At 42.0% G+C, this 19,400-nt stretch overlaps 1 protein-coding gene across 1 annotated transcript in view; it reads left to right on the forward strand.

The window, feature by feature from the left end:
- The first annotated feature begins 550 nt into the window (after positions 1-550).
- Positions 551-19,400, forward strand: part of LOC139389984 (anthrax toxin receptor 2-like) — a 131,832-nt gene continuing 112,982 nt past the window's right edge. The window contains exons 1-4 of the mRNA XM_071137051.1: positions 551-1,039; positions 9,035-9,106; positions 16,605-16,676; positions 16,922-17,003. Of these exons, the coding sequence (XP_070993152.1) occupies positions 864-1,039; positions 9,035-9,106; positions 16,605-16,676; positions 16,922-17,003 (402 nt within the window). The 5' untranslated portion in view covers positions 551-863. The remainder of the gene's footprint in view (positions 1,040-9,034; positions 9,107-16,604; positions 16,677-16,921; positions 17,004-19,400) is intronic.

The following is a 19,400-nucleotide window of genomic DNA, read 5'->3' on the forward strand; positions in this document are numbered from 1 at the left end:
TATGTTTTCATATTTAATTGGTAGCCCTCACTCTCTTCCACCCAAAAACGGCATTTTAGATAAAGACTAGGCTGCAAATTATTATAGGATATTCACCCACTTTAAACCGACCTTTTGTTAAATAATTGTCAATATACTATTTTTTGTTAAACCTTTATTTAAGAAAGGCAAGTCATTTAAGAACAAATTCATATTTTCAATGACGGCCTAGGAACAGTGGGTTAACTGCCTGTTCAGGGGCAGAATGACAGATTTTTACCTTGTCAGCTCGGGGGTTTGAACTTGCAACCATTCGGTTACTAGTCCAATGCTCTAACCACTAGGCTACTATGGGCCGAAACGTTCTGGTGATTGAATTGTGCATAGCCTTTTGCCTTTCCCTTTTCCCCAACCTCTGAAAGACCTTACAGCAGCTGTTGGGTGTGTGCTTGCGCTCTGACAGCACTGCGACCACCCGGAGACCCACTCAACTTTACCACATCTGTTTTCACCAGGCGCATGCGCCTTTTGGAATGAACCTAACTTTTCGTGGGAGTGTGCTGCTTCGTGTAGCCTACGGGGAAGTTTTATGCAATGGGCTATTGAATTGACCCAACACTTGCTGAGACTTGCTGAGGTTACAAGAGATAGTGTAAAATGGTCATAGGATATTAGGAAATACTCTCGGTGACATGGGCTCTGTTATTTCCTCTATTTTGTAAGAAGGCTATATATCATTGTTGCGCTTGTATACGTTTTGACATCTTGCTCCTCAACCGTTGCAGATGTGCGAATCGTTTTTAGTTTACTCACTAGGCCTGCTGTTCATGTGCTAGAATAATACGTGTGTAATTTCTCTTTAGAAGTTTACTTTGCGGCCCACAATGGCAACACGGTTGAACTTGACAATGAAGGAGAAAACACGCCATCGCGCTAAATTCCACTGGACGTCAACAGCAGTAACAGCTGGCGTAATTCTGCTGAGTTTGTTTGCTTGGTCTTGTCGTGCAGAAGAAGCGTCTTGCCACGGAGCTTACGATTTATACTTTGTTTTAGATAGGTAAGTAAAACGTTGTATCACATCTGTTTCACAGGAGTAGCTGCTTGTGCTTAGGGATGGATACACAAAAACAATGTAGCTACAGTGCTGCAATATAACAGTTTAACAAAACAATGTGTCCACAATGTCACCTTTACCAATGTACAGTCACAATGACTCTTCATATGTTTTAGATTCAAAACAAATCCTGTGTATGTTTTGTCCGTTAGTTTCAGCAGCTGAAAGGTTAAATTGGTAAGTTCTGGTTGCCTGCTTATATGATATATAACGCTGGTCTAAATTTAATTAGAGGACATTCCAACACATGCGTCATCATTAGGATGGTTGAATCATGGTCAAGTTCAACTCAGGGCAGCAAAGATGAGTTATCATGAGGATGCAGGACAACTACAACATAGTCTAGTGTGTATGTGACAGATTAACATGGGTTCAAATCCCGGTCTCCTGCGCATCAGAAACGTGAGCTAAGGGCCTACGCATTCGTTTGGGGAAGCTAACACAAGTATTCACGTCTCGGGAAAGGTTATAAGTCACTTTGAGTAGTTTGCCGAACCACCTCTGTTCCACTTTACTTTAAAGATAACTTTAAAGCTCTGATTTCATCACCAGTTAATGCCAGGCCTATGTCACAATGACAGCATGACTGTGGGCTATATTGAATACACTGTATATTTCTGCCAAACCATAATAACATGAAGCTACAGAGACAATACTTTAGGGTTGCAGCCTAAATCTAACCATTGGTTTAACACTAATCCCTTTGTTTGCCATACATGTGGTTTACTAACTTGTTACGATTATTATGTTCTCAATGTTCATAAACCCAATTCAATTAAACTACTCTGCCTGAAACCCAGAATTTGTAAGAAACTGGTTGAAATGAATCAGACGGAGGCCCAGCTACAATAGTCAGAAAGTTTATTGACGAGAGAGCGCTGGCCTGTTGTACAAAACCATTCATTTTATACTGTCTTCTCACGCACACACATTCACACTAACATTAGCACACAATGTCCTGCTACCCAGCCGACAAAGATTAGGGGAATCCGAGAGACTTACTCCCTCAAGATAGGGAGACCGAGACCCTGGGAAGTGCTCTCAGTGGCTCCAGCCAAGGTCGGCACCGAATCTTGTCTGTTTTTAAGATACTGTTATAGACATATTGTACAGACTATGGTTATACATAATTCTAATCAATTTCATACGATTTCAGGGTGGAATATTCTAGTCATTCATATAAATTCCATCAACACTAACTTGTAACATCAGGATAGTTCTTTCCAGTTCAGCAATAGTTGGGACACAACTCAAGTTCTGCAATACTACATACCAGGAAGCAGACTTGATAAAAAACATGTTTTGACTTACATTCTTCTTCTTTCCCATCTTGGCTCAATGTCATATTTGTGCAAGCCGACTCCTCCCCTTCCTGCCCCAGTTTCAAACCCTCTGTCTACTCCTCCCCTTCCTGCCCCAGTTTCAAACCCTCTGTCTACTCCTTCCCCCTTCCTGCCCCAGTTTCAAACCCTCTGTCTACTCCTCCCCTTCCTGCCCCAGTTTCAAACCCTCTGTCTACTCCTTCCCCTTCCCCTTCCTGCCCCAGTTTCAAACCCTCTGTCTACTCCTCCCCTTCCTGCCCCAGTTTCAAACCCTCTGTCTACTCCTCCCCTTCCTGCCCCAGTTTGAAACCCTCTGTCTACTCCTCCCCTTCCTGCCCCAGTTTCAAACCCTCTGTCTACTCCTCCCCTTCCTGCCCCAGTTTCAAACCCTCTGTCTACTCCTCCCCTTCCTGCCCCAGTTTCAAACCCTCTGTCTACTCCTCCCCTTCCTGCCCCAGTTTCAAACCCTCTGTCTACTCCTTCTCCTTCCTGTCTACTCCTCCCCTTCCTGCCCCAGTTTCAAACCCTCTGTCTACTCCTCCCCCTCCTGCCCCAGTTTCAAACCCTCTGTCTACTCCTTCTCCTTCCCCTTCCTGCCCCAGTTTCAAACCCTCTGTCTACTCCTCCCCTTCCTGCCCCAGTTTCAAACCCTCTGTCTACTCCTTCCCCTTCCCCTTCCTGCCCCAGTTTCAAACCCTCTGTCCACTCCTCCTCTTCCTGCCCCAGTTACAAACCCTCTGTCTACTCCTCCTCTTCCTGCCCCAGTTTCAAACCCTCTGTCTACTCCTCCCCCTCCTGCCCCAGTTTCAAACCCTCTGTCTACTCCTTCTCCTTCCCCTTCCTGCCCCAGTTTCAAACCCTCTGTCTACTCCTCCCCTTCCTGCCCCAGTTTCAAACCCTCTGTCTACTCCTTCCCCTTCCCCTTCCTGCCCCAGTTTCAAACCCTCTGTCCACTCCTCCTCTTCCTGCCCCAGTTACAAACCCTCTGTCTACTCCTCCTCTTCCTGCCCCAGTTTCAAACCCTCTGTCTACTCCATCCTGTCTTCAGTTAGAAAATGACAGGCTGATGCTCACAGTACTGTTGATGCAACTGACAAAGTAAAACGGGGTATTTTGATTTGCTTTAGTAGGACAGTCCCAACACCTTAGCCATTACACCAAGAGGTCCAAACCTCTTGTTGAGGTTGCTAGTGTAACAGTATAACTTTAGACCGTCCCCTCGCCCATACCCGGGCGTGAACCAGGGACACTCTGCACACATCAACAACAGTCACCCTCGAAGCATCGTTACCCATCGCTCCACAAAAGCCACGGCCCTTGCAGAGCAAAGGGGAACTACTACTTCAAGGTCTCAGAGCAAGTGACGTCACCGATTGAAACGCTATTTAGCGCGAACACCGCTAACTAAGCTAGTCGTTTCACATCCGTTACACTAGTACCTGATTCACACTATAGGACATGCCTAACCCATACTGTTCTGGCTTGGAGATTTGTTGTTTTTCTTTCTTCACATTGTCTTTCCAGATCTGTTCCAGCAGTAACTCTGGTGGATGTGTAACCAGGCCAGGTCAATGCAGCTCAGCTCGGTTTAGCTCAGTAGTGTGAAAAAAGGCCATAGGTGTTGGATAGAGGAAAGGACCCTACAATATAACGTATTCACAAAGCATATCACCCAGATTCGTTATTAGTTACTATATTGTCAAAGTGCAGTGGAACTTTGATAATGATAACAATCTAGCAGTCATCTCAGCTATCGACCAAGATAGTTTATTTCATGAAAGTAGGTGGTAGTGGTATATTGTAGCAAGAAAGTGAGTAGACCAGGGAAGTAGACCAGGGAAGTCGACCGGGGAAGTCGACCGGGGAAGTAGACCGGAGAAGTCGACCGGAAAAGTCGACCGGGGAAGTAGACCAGAGAAGTCGACCAGGGAAGTCGACCAGGGAAGTCGACCAGGGAAGTAGACCGGAGAAGTCGACCGGGGAAGTCGACCGGGGAAGTCGACCGGGGAAGTAGACCGGAGAAGTCGACCAGGGAAGTCGACCAGAGAAGTCGACCAGGGAAGTCGACCAGAGAAGTCGACCAGGGAAGCTTCTGCTAACCCATCGCTTTCTGTTATGTATAATAATATGATTCAATTACATATCTACATTAAAAACCAAAGTCATTAGAATTCCAGTCATTCCAATAAAATGTTATACCTCTTGATCTTCAAGAACAGGACTTGGAAATATGAAAGTATAGATTAGCCAAATAGTTTTACTTGAGTATAACCCCAAAACTAAGGACTTATTAGCCAGCCCTACTCTGTTGTTTATCATTGTGTTGTCGTGGAGGACTGATTGGGTCATTGATTCTAGTTGAAAAAATAAATGCTGCGCTCATGGAATGGCTTTGAGCAATACTGAAAAGTGCTATTTACATGTGAAAAATGAGATCCATATGCTGCATTTGCTATAGGCCTATTGTTTACCTTTTTGTTAGTGACACTTTGGTATCTTGATAATATGCACCTGTTTAAAGGGCAAATCCACAAATGAAACAATAACAAAACGGTCGCCCTGCCTCTGTTTTGGTAAAAAAGCTGTGGTATTGGCCTGGAGAAATGTAACCACTCTCAGATTAATAGTTGTATAGTTGTAATCATGTTATGAGGATATAACGTGTTTGTTTACATTGACAGTGTTTAAACATTGGAGAAAAACAAGTGGATATTTTGGGTTCTCATGGAGTGCAACAGTTGATCTAAACTCATGAGGCATTTAGAAGTGATATTCTTCAAGAATCAATGGATATAAATATATAATTTATAAGTCCAAAAATGGATGTAGCAACTACAGATTGCCCCTTTAAGTCTTATCAAAAGTGTACAAAATTGAACATGTGTCCATTAGGCCTTTGGATTTATTTTTTATCAGCATTAATTATATTAAGCAATAAAAGCCCCACTTTTTTTCCATAGGCTGGGATCCACAGTATGCAGCTGTTTTTCCATAGGCTGGGATCCACAGTATGCAGCTGTTATTCCATAGGCTGGGATCCACAGTATGCAGCTGTTGCAGGAGCGCATTTTTCACTGACTGTCCACTGGTTTCAAAAACAATGATTGATAGGCAGCTTAAACTTGAATTTGAATTCAACCATTATTCGGTTCAAATACACATTTAGATTTGTGATCAGCCATCCACAACAACCACAATCTGTAAGGCACAAATAGCTACATGAGAGAGCAGCAGTGTGATTCACATCAATGAGCTATGTAAATATTAATTAATAAGTGATATCCGTATCGCCGTAGATTACACCACTGATGTCATCAACCTTACCTCCAAACGTTTATTCAAGTTGGATAATATTTGGATGCCGATAGCAGTCGCACCATTGGAAGACATAGCTTGGACTGTAGCCTACAAAAGACTATTCCTGCTCTTTTCCCACAATCCATCAAACACATTTGGTGTATCATCATAGTGGTCTCTGACATCATAGGGGTCTCTGACATCATAGTGGTCTCTGACATCATAGTGGTCTCTGACATCATAGTGGTCTCTGACATCATAGTGGTCAGAATCGCTCAGGTGGAACAAACTTAAACTTGCGCCTTTTTTTTAATGCTGATTTGAATGTCATTGAGAAAACAGAGAGGTGTCAAACATTTTTTTTTTTTACCGCAAAGCTCCTTTCTGAATGTAAAAGTAATCCTCGAAGTAATCATCTAGTTTTTCAAAAGAATCTGTAATCTGATTACAATATTTTTGCTGGTAACGTATCGGATTACAGTTACCGGTTTTTTGTAATCCCTTACATGTAATCTGTTACTCCCCAACCTGTTACTCCCCAACCCTGTTACTCCCCAACCTGTTACTCCCCAACCCTGTTACTCCACAACCCTGTTACTCCCCAACCCTGTTACTCCCCAACCCTGTTACTCCCCAACCCTGTTACTCCCTAACCTGTTACTCCCCAACCCTGTTACTCCCCAACCCTGTTACTCCCCAACCCTGTTACTCCCCAACCTGTTACTCCCCAACCCTGTTACTCCCCAACCTGTTACTCCCCAACCCTGTTACTCCCCAACCCTGTTACTCCCCAACCCTGTTACTCCCTAACCTGTTACTCCCCAACCCTGTTACTCCCCAACCCTGTTACTCCCCAACCCTGTTACTCCCCAACCCTGTTACTCCCCACCCTGTTACTCCCCAACCCTGTTACTCCCCAACCTGTTACTCCCCAACCCTGTTACTCCCCAACCCTGTTACTCCCCAACCTGTTACTCCCCAACCCTGTTACTCCCCAACCTGTTACTCCCCAACCCTGTTACTCCCTAACCTGTTACTCCCTAACCTGTTACTCCCCAACCCTGTTACTCCCCAACCCTGTTACTCCCCAACCCTGTTACTCCCCACCCTGTTACCCCCACCCTGTTACTCCCCACCCTGTTACTCCCCAAGCCTGTTACTCCCCAACCTGTTACTCCCCAACCCTGCATTATAAGTCACTTTGGATAAAATTGTCTGCTGAATGGCATATACGGTATAAAAAAATAACAAATATATAATATATATACTGCTAAAAAAAATAAAGGGAACACTTAACAACACAATGTAACTCCAAGTCAATCACACTTCTGTGAAATCAAACTGTCCACTTAGGAAGCAACACTGATTGACAATACATTTCACATGCTGTTGTGTAAATGGGATAGACAGAACCCCCAATAAAGGAGTGGTTCTGCAGTGCTAGACCACTTCTCAGTTCCTATGCTTCCTGGCTGATGTTTTGGTCACTTTTGAATGCTGACGGTGCTTTCACTCTAGTGGTAGCATAAGACGGAGTCTACAACCCACACAAGTGGCTCAGGTAGTGCAGCTCATCCAGGATGGCACATCAATGCGAGCTGTGGCAAGAAGGTTTGCAGTGTCTGTCAGCGTAGTGTCCAGAGCATGGAGGCGCTACCAGGAGACAGGCCAGTACATCAGGAGATGTGGAGGAGGCCGTAGGAGGGCAACAACCCAGCAGCAGGACCGCTACCTCCGCATTTGTGCAAGGAGGAGCAGGAGGTGCACTGCCAGAGCCCTGCAAAATGACCTCCAGCAGGCCACAAATGTGCATGTGTCTGCTCAAACGGTCAGAAACAGACTCCATGAGGGTGGTATGAGGGCCCAACGTCCACAGGTGGGGGTTGTGCTTACAGCCCAACACCGTGCAGGACGTTTGGCATTTGCCAGAGAACACCAAGATTGGCAAATTCGCCACTGGCGCCCTGTGCTCTTCACAGATGAAAGCAGGTTCACACTGAGCACATATGACAGACGTGACAGAGTCTGGAGACGCTGTGGAGAACGTTCTGCTGCCTGCAACATCCTCCAGCATGACCGGTTTGGCGGTGGGTCAGTCATGGTGCGGGGTGGCATTTCTTTGGGGGGCCGCACAGCCCTTCATGTGCTCGCCAGAGGTAGCCTGACTGCCATTAGGTACCGAGATGAGATCCTCAGACCCCTTGTGAGACCATATGCTGGTGCAGTTGGCCCTGGGTTCCTCCTAATGCAAGACAATGCTAGACCTCAAGTGGCTGGAGTGAGTCAGCAGTTCCTGCAAGAGGAAGGCATTGATGCTATGGACTGGCCCGCTCGTTCCCCAGACCTGAATCCAATTGAGCACATCTGGGACATCATGTCTCGCTCCATCCACCAACGCCACGTTGCACCACAGACTGTCCAGGAGTTGGCGGATGCTTTAGTCCTGGTCTGGGAGGAGATCCCTCAGGAGACCATCCGCCACCTCATCAGGAGCATGCCCAGGCGTTGTAGGGAGGTCATACAGGCACGTGGAGGCCACACACACTACTGAGCCTCATTTTGACTTGTTTTAAGGACATTACATCAAAGTTGGATCAGTCTGTAGTGGGGTTTTCCACTTTAATTTTGAGTGTGACTCCAAATCCAGACCTCCATGGGTTGATAATTTGATTTCCATTGATCATTTTTGTGTGATTTTGTTGTCAGCACATTCAGCTATGTAAAGAAAAAAGTATTTAATAAGAATATTTCATTCATTCTGATCTAGGATGTGTTATTTTAGTGTTCCCTTTATTTTTTTAAACAGTGTATATATATATATATATATTATAAACAAATTTGTATACCATATATATATATATATATATATATATATATATATATATATATATATATATATATATATATATATATATACATATATATATATATATATATATATATATATATATATACATATATATATATAATCTTAAATCATTGGTCTAGAACACATGCAGCTGACTCATGTTATGCTCAGTCAGCAGCACACTTCAATGTTAAACCTATGTTTTGATGCACTGCAGAAGGCTCCCTCTTTGTGTTATCAGTACAGTAACCAGAACTATATCACCATCACTGTAAACTATATCACCATCACTGCAAATCAGCTGTTGGTTCCACATATAGTCCCTTGTGACTCAGTTGGTATGCTAACAACACCAGGGTCGTGGGTTTGATTCCTGCTGGGCTCACATTTATTCACTCATCACAGACTGTAAATTGTTTTGGTAAATGGTATATATTCTACTGTATATATTAACTGTGTTTTCTGTTGCAGGTCAGGAAGTGTTTCTAAAGACTGGGGTGAAATTTATGCCTTTGTGAAGAACCTTACAGACCGATTTGTGAGGTGAGTATTTTTTTCCCCCAAACATGGTAATTGTATGTTATACAAATTAACTGTGGTCTGGGAAAAGGGACAACGCTGGACTGTAGTTTGGATATATGTTTGTTAAAATGGAGCCCCTTGGACACATTTTGTTTTACAATAATAACAGTGGATCTTATTATAACTGACTTTTGTCCAGCTAAAACACAAATCAAATTCATCCCAGTCCATTAAACCGATACAGCCTTGTATATTTACCAACTATTATAGTGGAAAGTTCACAATGTTCAACCTGTGTTGAATGAATAAAAGCAGAACAGGATCAGTTAACCAAATTGAATTGTAGGCATAGGACTCGTGTGAACGTAACCGGTTGTCACACCCTGACCTTAGTTAGGTCAGGATGTGACGAGGGTGGTATGTGTGTTTTTTTGTCTTGTCTAGGGGTTTTTCTATATCTATGTTTTTTTTTTGTATGTCTAGGTATTTGTAGGTCTATGGTGGCCTGAATTGGTTCCCAATCAGAGACAGCTGTTTATCGTTGTCTCTGATTGGGGATCCTATTTAGGTTGCCATTTTCCATTTTGGTTTGGTGTGTTATTGTCTATGTGTAGTTGCATGTCAGCACTCGTGTGATATAGCGGTTTGTTAGTGTTGTTCAGTGTTTGTTCTTCCTTCCATTAAAAGAAGATGTACGCTTATCACGCTGCGCCTTGGTCTCCTCACTATGACGAACGTGGTACCGGTTTAAATAAATTAATGGAGGTAGGTCTGTGCCCCCCCCAAAAAAGGTTAAAAATGTGTAAAACAAATAATATTAAATACATCCTCAGCTTTCTTATTTATTCTAGGCAGTGGGTGAAAAAGTACCCAGTTTTCATACTTGAATAAAAGTAAAGATACATTAATAGAAAATGAAGTAAAAGTTGCAAGTCACCCAGTAAAATACTACTTGAGTAAAAGTCTAAAAGTATTTGGGTTTTAAATATACTTAAGTATCAAAAGTAAATGGAATTGCTAAAATATACTTAATTATTAAAAGTATAAATCATTTCAAATTACTTATATTAAGCGAACCAGTGAGTTTTTTTTTAACGTTCTTCATCAAGAATGTGGGCAAAATTTCATTATTGACCATGAGAGGTGGGAATGTTGTTCTCTTGTCAAATAGTATTAAGAATAGTTTTCCATACTGTATTTTGTCGATTATGTCCGCAACGCAAATATTGAGTCGTGACTGAGACAAACTGGTTTAATTTCGGTCCCGAGGCAAAACCAGTTGAGAACCACTGGGCTGGACTATGCGGCTGCTGTTGTTAATAGTTTACAGTTCATCAGACTGAAATATCGTCTTGTTTCCATGCAGTCCGGCATGTCAGATCTCTACTGTTTACGTGTACAGGCTGCTACATTTATGTAGATTGTTTTTTTTGATTGCGTCTGTCAGGAGTGATGTGTTATCATGCTCGTTAAATAAATACCGGAGGAAAGGGGAGAGCGCCTTGAGCGTTGTGCCCGGGCCCGCACGACCTGCGATTTCTGTGAATCTGATTGGTCAAGAGATGCACGGCGCCTGCAGCAGCACTCGGATGTGAAGGACAGAGAAATGGTGCGAGTTCACAAATGAGGCAAATCGTTAAAATAAAAAAACGGTACATGGCCATTCTTTTTTAATGTTTTGCGTCGATATATTTTGCTAAACTAAATTAAAAGTCATATGACGCCACACCTGATTGAAAAGTGCAAACGCCACCTAGCCACACGTTTTTCTGGTGGCCCTGATTGCAGGGTGATTATATTTTTTTGATTGCGTAACAACGGCAGTTGACTAAATGTTATGTGCCAGTCCAGACGGTATCGACCCAGCCAAACATAAATGAAGAAACGATTTGTTGAAGAAAATAGCAAATGGGACAGGTGTGAGTGGGTGGCAGCGAGGATCAGTCTTCTGGGCTGTGAGAATGGCCATTTGTAACCGGGGTGGGCCAGATCCACACATAGATATCTATCCCTCCTCCCGATCGCAGAATGGGCCAGAAGACTTGGGTTCGGGTAGTATTTGACATGTTTCAAATATTTTCAGCGTTTGCTCTAGCCTGCCTAGAGCGCCAGATGGGCGGATGCTTACCGTTTTGGGACTATTCTATTGGTTCATTAAGTCAGGCAAGCTTAGTCAAGCACAGATAAAGCATTTTTAAATGAATGAAAGGATTTCAAATAGTATTTGAACTCAGGCGGTCTGCACGGAATGGGCCAGGGAGAGGCAGGGAGACAGGGAATGTACAGTAAGGCAAAAGAACACTGAGAGGCGAGGACAATCTGCTATACAATGCTCCTTTACCAAGAACACTTCTGTTCTGCCATGTGGAGCATGCAGACTGGAGAGATTTCTCTTCTTTTTTTTCCCCTTTCTGCGGATTTCTCCCAGTCTGGCATTGCAAGCAAGCTCTTGATTTATTCAGTGTTGGTTGGAAGAGAGAACCGGAGAAGGTTTTAATTGAAATGACAGCCTTATATTTCAGTCTAGCCTCAGATGTTAGTCTAGATATATAAGATCAATAATATCTGTATAGTTCAGATGTGATTCTAGCCAATCTATCACCTGTCTAAAGTTAAAACCGATACAAATTCTTTGACATTTCTCAGTTCCGACTAGAATACATTCTCAATGTCCTCAAACAAACTACTCAGTCATGTTCCATAAATACTTCTTCAGGAAGTACGTGATCTATATGGCTGCTGTTCCTTGTCAGATATGGCCGTGTGGCATAAAGATGTGCTGTGGGGGAGGACTGGATGAGACTGGATGAGACTGGCTGAGAGTAGTTAAGACTTGCTGAGACTGGATGAGACTGGTTGAGACGAGCTGAGAGTAGCTGAGACTGGCTGAGACAAGCTGAGAGTAGTTAAGACTAGTTAAGATTAGCTGTGACAGGCTGAGACTGGCTGAGCCTGGCAGAGATTGGCTGAGATTAGCTGTGTGTGTGTGTGTGTGTGTATTGATGCATCATTGCCATGACAACCTGTTTCCTGTCTCTCATCACTTCCTCCTTCCACAGGAGAACAGCATATCCTCCCTTAAGTCACATGATGTGATACAATGTAGTGTATTGGTATCTTGTATACCATGTAACGTTTTTTGATCGTTTTCTTTTCGTCACACTGCACATCTGAAGTAATGTCTTTACTCTTACATGCTGACCAGATCGCTGGCGTGCATGTTTATTTTGTCCACGCTCACCAGACGCGATCATGACACGCAGGTTGAAATATCAAAACTAACTCTGAACCAACTATATTCATTTGGGGACAGGTCAAAAAGCAAACACTATGGCAATTTAGCTAGCTTGCTGTTGCTAGATCATTTGTCCTGGGATATAAACATTGGGTTGTTATTTTACCTGAAATGCACAAGGTCCTCTAACAATCCACAGATAGAAGGGTAAACGGAGTATTTCTAGTAATCTCTCCTCCTTCACGCTTCTTCTTTGGACTTTATATGGCGGTTGGAAACCAACTTTAAGGTGCATTACCACCACCAACTGGACTGGAGTGTGGATCTTCAGTTCATCTTTCAATCACCCACTTCAAACCAATGAGGGGATGGGAGAGGCGGGACTTGCAGCGCATCAAGCATCACAAATAAAACCAAGTTCTATATTAGAGCCTGGCTACGCAGACTGTCGTTGACGCGATGATTGAGTAACATGAATGTGTACATTTATTTTGCAACGCGAGCGATGTGGTCAGCATGCTCGACAGCCTATTCAATAACTAGCTATCTCATGCTGTTTTTCTCGTGTCAATGAGATTCTGAGTTGTATTACTGTGCAGTCTCATTGGAAAAAGGATGTGTAATTAATTAATTAAATTGTAATTTTTAATTTTAGTGTAGAAAGTATACAACACTAAAACCTACTGTTGATATACAGTTCCAGTCAAAATGATGGACACACCTACTGAAATAACACATCGAATCATGTAGTAACCAAAAAAGTGTTAAACAACTCAAAATATATTTTATTTGAGATTATTCAAATTAGCCACCCTTTGCCTTGATGACAGCTTTGCAAACTCTTGGCATGCTTTTCAACCGTCTTGAAAGAGTTCCCACATATGCTGAGCACTTGTTGGCTGCTTTTCCTTTACTCTGCGATCCAAAGCATACCAAACCATCTCAATTGGGTTGAGGTCGGGTGATTGTGGAGGCCAGGTCATCTGATACAGCACTCCATCACTTTCCTTCTTGGTCAAAACGCCCTGACATAGCCTGGGGGTGTGTTGGGTCATTATCCTGTTGAAAAACAAATTATATTCCCAATAAGCGCAAACCAGATGGGATGGCGTATCGCTGCAGGATGCTGTGGTAGCCATGCTGGTTATGTGTGCCTTGAATTCTGAATAAATCACACAGTGTCAACAGCAAAGCACTCCTGCATCAACACTCCTCCTCCATGCTTCACGGTGGGAACCACACATGCGGAGACCATCTGTTCACCTACTCTGCATCTCACAAAGACTATACACTATACTATACACTGACCTGGTATACTATACATTGACCTGATATACTATACACTGACCTGGTATACACTGACCTGGTATACTATACACTGACCTTGTATACACTGACCTGATTTACACTGACCTGATATACACTGACCTGGTATACTATACACTGACCTGATTTACACTGACCTGATTTACACTGACCTGATTTACACTGACCTGATATACAATACACTGACCTGATATACAATACACTGACCTGATTTACACTGACCTGATTTACACTGACCTGATATACACTGACCTGATATACACTGACCTGATATACTATACACTGACCTGATATACTATACACTGACCTGATATACTATACACTGACCTGATATACTATACACTGACCTGATATACACTGACCTGATATACTATACACTGACTTGATATACACTGACCTGGTATACTATACACTGACCTGATATACACTGACCTGATATACTATACACTGACCTGATATGATATACACTGACCTGATATGATATGATATACACTGACCTGATATGATATGATATACACTGACCTGATATGATATGATATACACTGACCTGATATACTATACACTGACCTGATTTACACTGACCTGATTTACACTGACCTGATTTACACTGACCTGATTTACACTGACCTGATTTACACTGACCTGATTTACACTGACCTGATATACACTGACCTGATATACACTGAGTACCAAACATTAAGAACACCTTGAATATTGAGTGGCACCCCCCCCCCCCTTCCCCCTTTTTGCCCTAAGAACAGCCTCAATTCGTCAGGTCATGGACTCTACAAGGTGTCGAAATTGTTCTACAGGGATGCTGGCCCATGTGGACTCCAATTCTTCCCCCCATTGTGTCAAGTTGGCTGGATGTCCTTTGGGTGGTGGACCGTTCTTGATACACACGGGAAACTGTTGAGCATGGAAAACCCACCAGCGTTGCAGTTCTTGACACTTACCGGTTCACCTGGCACCTACAACCATACCACGTTCAAAGGCACTTAATCTTTTGTCTTGCCCGTTGTTACGAATCCCTTTTGGCCCGACAGTCTAGGGGGGATGGTAGTGAGACGCGTAACATAACTCATGTAAATTATAATTGTGACAAAGTAAAAGTGTGAACGTAATAACCAGGACAACCGAAATAATACCGTCAAACCCAGGGTTTATTTCTAAACACACGGTAATGGGGGGGAAGCAGGAAAAAGGGGCTGAGCTGGACCCAAGGAAAGAAACAATAAGTATTCAAAACACCCCTAAGCTAGACTAGCCTATTTCAACAACAGCTAACTAACTAACCAAAAATACAGTGGGTGGTCCGCCCAGTTCTAACTAGTGTGTTTTAACAAAGTTTACCTACGGGTAGTGTATGCCCATGGGCGACTTGTCTTGGTTTCCCCTTTTCCCACCAGCAAACACCATAAGCAAAAACAATACTCACAGGAGATGACAAAGTGATTTGGAGGTGCTCAAACAAAAGAAGAGGTTAATTAATACACAAAGAGAGAGATCTACATACATGGCATTTACAAAGAGATTGTGCTACTGAAATCTATCAAGAACAGAGATCTACCAACATGGCATTACAAAGATTGAGCTCTCCTGAAATCTACAAAGAGCAGAGATCTACCAACATGGCATTACAAAAAGATTGAGCTTCTGAACAAACAAATGATGGGGTTTTTAAACCATGGGGAAGGAACTGTGATAGGGTAGGAAACAGGAGGAGGTGTGTCTTCTGATTGATGGGTTGATTGTTGACTGATTGGGGAGTGATGATTTTCACCTGTGAGGGGAGAATGAGAGAAAAGAAACACACACACACAGGATACACACACAGGATAACTGTATCCGTAACACCCGTTCACCCTCTGAATGGCACACGCCTCAATTGTCTGAAGGCTTGAATATTCTTCTGCAGATCAGTCTCTTTAAAAAAAAAAATGACATACCCAAATCGAACTGCCTGTAGCTCAGGACATGAATCAAGGATATGCGTATTCTTGATACCGTTTGAAAGGAAACACTTTGAAGTTTGTGGAAATGTGAAATTAATGTTGGAGAATATAACACAATAGATCTGGTAAAAGATAATGCAAAGGAAAAAAAGTACATTTATTTTGTATTTTTTTGTTCCGTCATATTTGAAATGCAATAGAAAGGCCATATTGTATTATTCCAGTCCAGGCAAAATGTAGATTTTGGCCAGTGGCAGCAGTGTATGTGAAAAGTTTTAGACTGATCCAATGAACCATTGCATTTCTGTTCAAAATGTTGTCAAGACTGCCCAAATGTGTCTAATTGGTTTATTGATAACTTTTCAAGTTCATAACTGTGCACTCTTCTCAAACAATAGCATGGTATTCTCTCACTGTGATAGCTACTGTAAATTGGACAGTGCAGTTAGATTAACAAGAATTAAAGCTTTCTGCCATTATCAGATGTGTTTATGTCCTGGGAAATGTTCTAGTTACTTACAACCACATGCTAATCACATTAGCCTACATTAGCTCAGCCATCCCGTGGGTGGGACACCGATGTGGAAAACCTTAGGAGGTTTTTAACCTGTCTTCTCCCCGTCATCTAAACTGATTTCATTTATTTAATGTATTTATTTCACATTTATTTAACCAGGTAGGCAAGTTGAGAACATGTTCTCATTTACAATTGCGACCTGACCAAGATAAAGCAAAGCAGCTCGACACATACAACAACACAGAGTTACACATGGAGTAAAACAAACATACAGTCAATAATACAGTAGAAAAATAAGTCTATATACAATATGAGCAAATGAGGTAAGATAAGGGAGGTAAAGGCAAAACATTATTGGGGAATATATTTAATAAGTGATATCAATAAGGGATCATAGCTTTCACCTGGATTCACCTGGTCAGTCTATGTCATGGGAAGAGCAGGTGTTCCTAATGTTTTGTCCACTACTGTGTTGTTTCATTCCAGCCCCAGCATGAGGGTCTCCTTTATAGTGTTCTCATCTTCAGCCAAAGTGATGTTACCTCTGACTGGAGACAGGTATTATATTCCTCTATTGATAATGACATGTAATACACCTTGTAGTAACACATTATAAAGGATCATAGTACATTCTATTGCTATAACAAGTACTAAAGCATTAGTGTATTCCGGGCAGGTTTTTAAATCTGACTCATTTAATTGAAGTTTAGTCATGACAGTCCCCAATGGCTATTTATATGCGTATCCAATAGTAAACACACCAGAACATGTTGGATTGTGAATTGATGTCTTTTTGTTTGAAGATATGAAATCCAGGAAGGCCTGGAGAGACTGAGAGAGGTGAAACCAGCAGGGGAGACCTACATGCATGAAGGAATTAAAGAGGTGCAGTATGGGTAACACCTACATTCCAGTCGATTCTTTATAGATGTTACACTAAATATCTACTAGACCTACACCTACTCTAAACCTAACCCTAAACCTACTCCAAACCCAACTCTTAACCTAACCCTAAACCTACTCTAAACCTAACCCTAAACATACTCTAAACCTAACCCTAACCCTACTCTAAACCTAACCATAACCCTACTCTAAGCCTAACCCTAAACCTTCTCTAAACTTAACCCTAAACCTACTGTAAACCTAACCCTATACCTACTGTAAACCCTAAACCTAACCCTAAACCTACTCTAAACCTAACCCTAAACCTAACCCTAAACCTACTCTAAGATTAACCCTAAACCTACTCTAAACCTATTCTATTCTATCCCTAACCCTAAACCTACTCTAAACCTAACCCTACTCTAAACCTAACCCTAAACCTACTCTAAACCTAACCCTAAACCTACTCTAAACCTAACCCTAAACCTACTCTAAACCTAACCCTAAACCTACTCTAAACCTAATCCTAACCCTACTCTGAACCTAACCCTAAACCTACTCTAAACCTAACCCTAAACCTACTCTAAACCTAACCCTAAACCTACTCTAAACCTAATTATAAACCTACTATAAACCTAACCCTAAACCTACTCTAAACCTAACCCTAAACCTGACCCTAAACCTACTCTAAGCCTAACCCTAAACCTACTCTTAACCTAACCCTAAACCTATTCTATCCCTAACCCCAAACCTACTCTAAACCTAACCCTGAACCTAACCCTAAACCTACTCTAAACCTAACCCTAAACCTACTCTAAACCTAACCCTAAACCTACTCTAAACCTAACCCTAAACCTACTCTAAACCTAACCCTAACCCTACTCTAAACCTAACCCTAAACCTAATCTAAACCTAACCCTATTCTAAACCTAACCCTAAACCTACTCTAAACCTAACCCTAACCCTACTCTAAACCTAACCCTAAACCTACTCTAAGCCTAACCCTACTCTAAACCTAACCCTAAACCTACTCTAACCCTAAACCTTACTCTAAACCTAACCCTAAACCTACTCTAAGCCTAACCCTAAACCTACTCTTAAACCTCTTCATCCTACCCCCTCCTTTTTCGAACATTCTGTTAAAAATCGCGCAACATTTCAGCGTCCTGCTACTCATGCCAGGAATATAGTATATGCATATGATTAGTATGTGTGGATAGAAAACACTCTGAAGTTTCTAAAACTGGTTAAATCACGGCTGTGACTATAACAGAGCGTGTGTTTCATCGAAAAGCGCAAGAAAAACTTGTCACTGAAAGCTGAAAAAAGTATCCATGCGCCCCTTTCATGGATTGTTTAAAGGAAACCAAATTTAATATGGACACGGATGCAATTCCTACAGCTTCCACACGATGTCGCCAAAAACGTCATTTTCATTGACAAAAATCCTTTGAGACATTACCAATACATCCGTCATTCCATCCAGCCTACCTCAATCGATTTTGGAAGATTGAAAAATGGACATTGTTTTCTTGAGTAGCTGCTATTGAATACAGATCGCCCAGTGATCAATTTGATCGCTTATTAACGTTTACAAATACCTAAAGTTGGGTTACAAAAGTAGGTTGAAGTGTTTTGTCAAAGAATATAGGCAACTTATATCATTTCTAAAATTGACGTTGCGTGTTGGAAGAGAGCTTTTTTCATGAAGCAGACAGGCTATACAAATGGATATTTTGGGCATTCATGGACGGATTTAATCGGGAAAAATACCAATTTGTGATGTTTATGGGACATATAGGAGTGCCAACAAAGAATATCATCAAAGGTAATGAATGTTTTATATTTTATTTCTGCGTTTTTGTGTAGCGCCGGCTACGCTAATTCTTTTGTTTACGTCGCCTTCAGGCATTTTGGGGTGTTGCATGCTATCAGATAATAGCTTCTCATGCTTTCGCCGAAAAGCATTTTAAAAATCTGACTTGTTGGCTAGATTCAAAACGAGTGTAGCTTTAATTCAATACCCTGCATGTGTATTTTAATGAACGTTTGAGTTTTAACAAGTACATTTAGCATTTAGCGTAGCGCATTTGCATTTCCAGGTGCCTACTTGAGACGTCTGCGTCTCAAGTAGGATCAAGAAGTTAACCTAACCCTAAACCTACTCTTAACCTAACCCTAAACTTACTCTTATCCCTAACCCTAAACCTACTCTAAACCTAATTCTAAACCTACTCTAAACCTAACCAAACCTAACCAGTCAAAACTACTCTACTAATGACATGACCACATTTGAAAACAACTTCAACTCACTAGAGAAGCCTTCAGTACTATACAGAATATCCCCCATGTTATGCTCATAACAGGTGCATACTGTGCTAGCCTTGTCTTTACTTGTCC

The sequence above is a fragment of the Oncorhynchus clarkii genome, chromosome 30 (genome assembly GCF_045791955.1).
Source record: "Oncorhynchus clarkii lewisi isolate Uvic-CL-2024 chromosome 30, UVic_Ocla_1.0, whole genome shotgun sequence".
Lineage (NCBI taxonomy): Eukaryota > Metazoa > Chordata > Actinopteri > Salmoniformes > Salmonidae > Oncorhynchus > Oncorhynchus clarkii.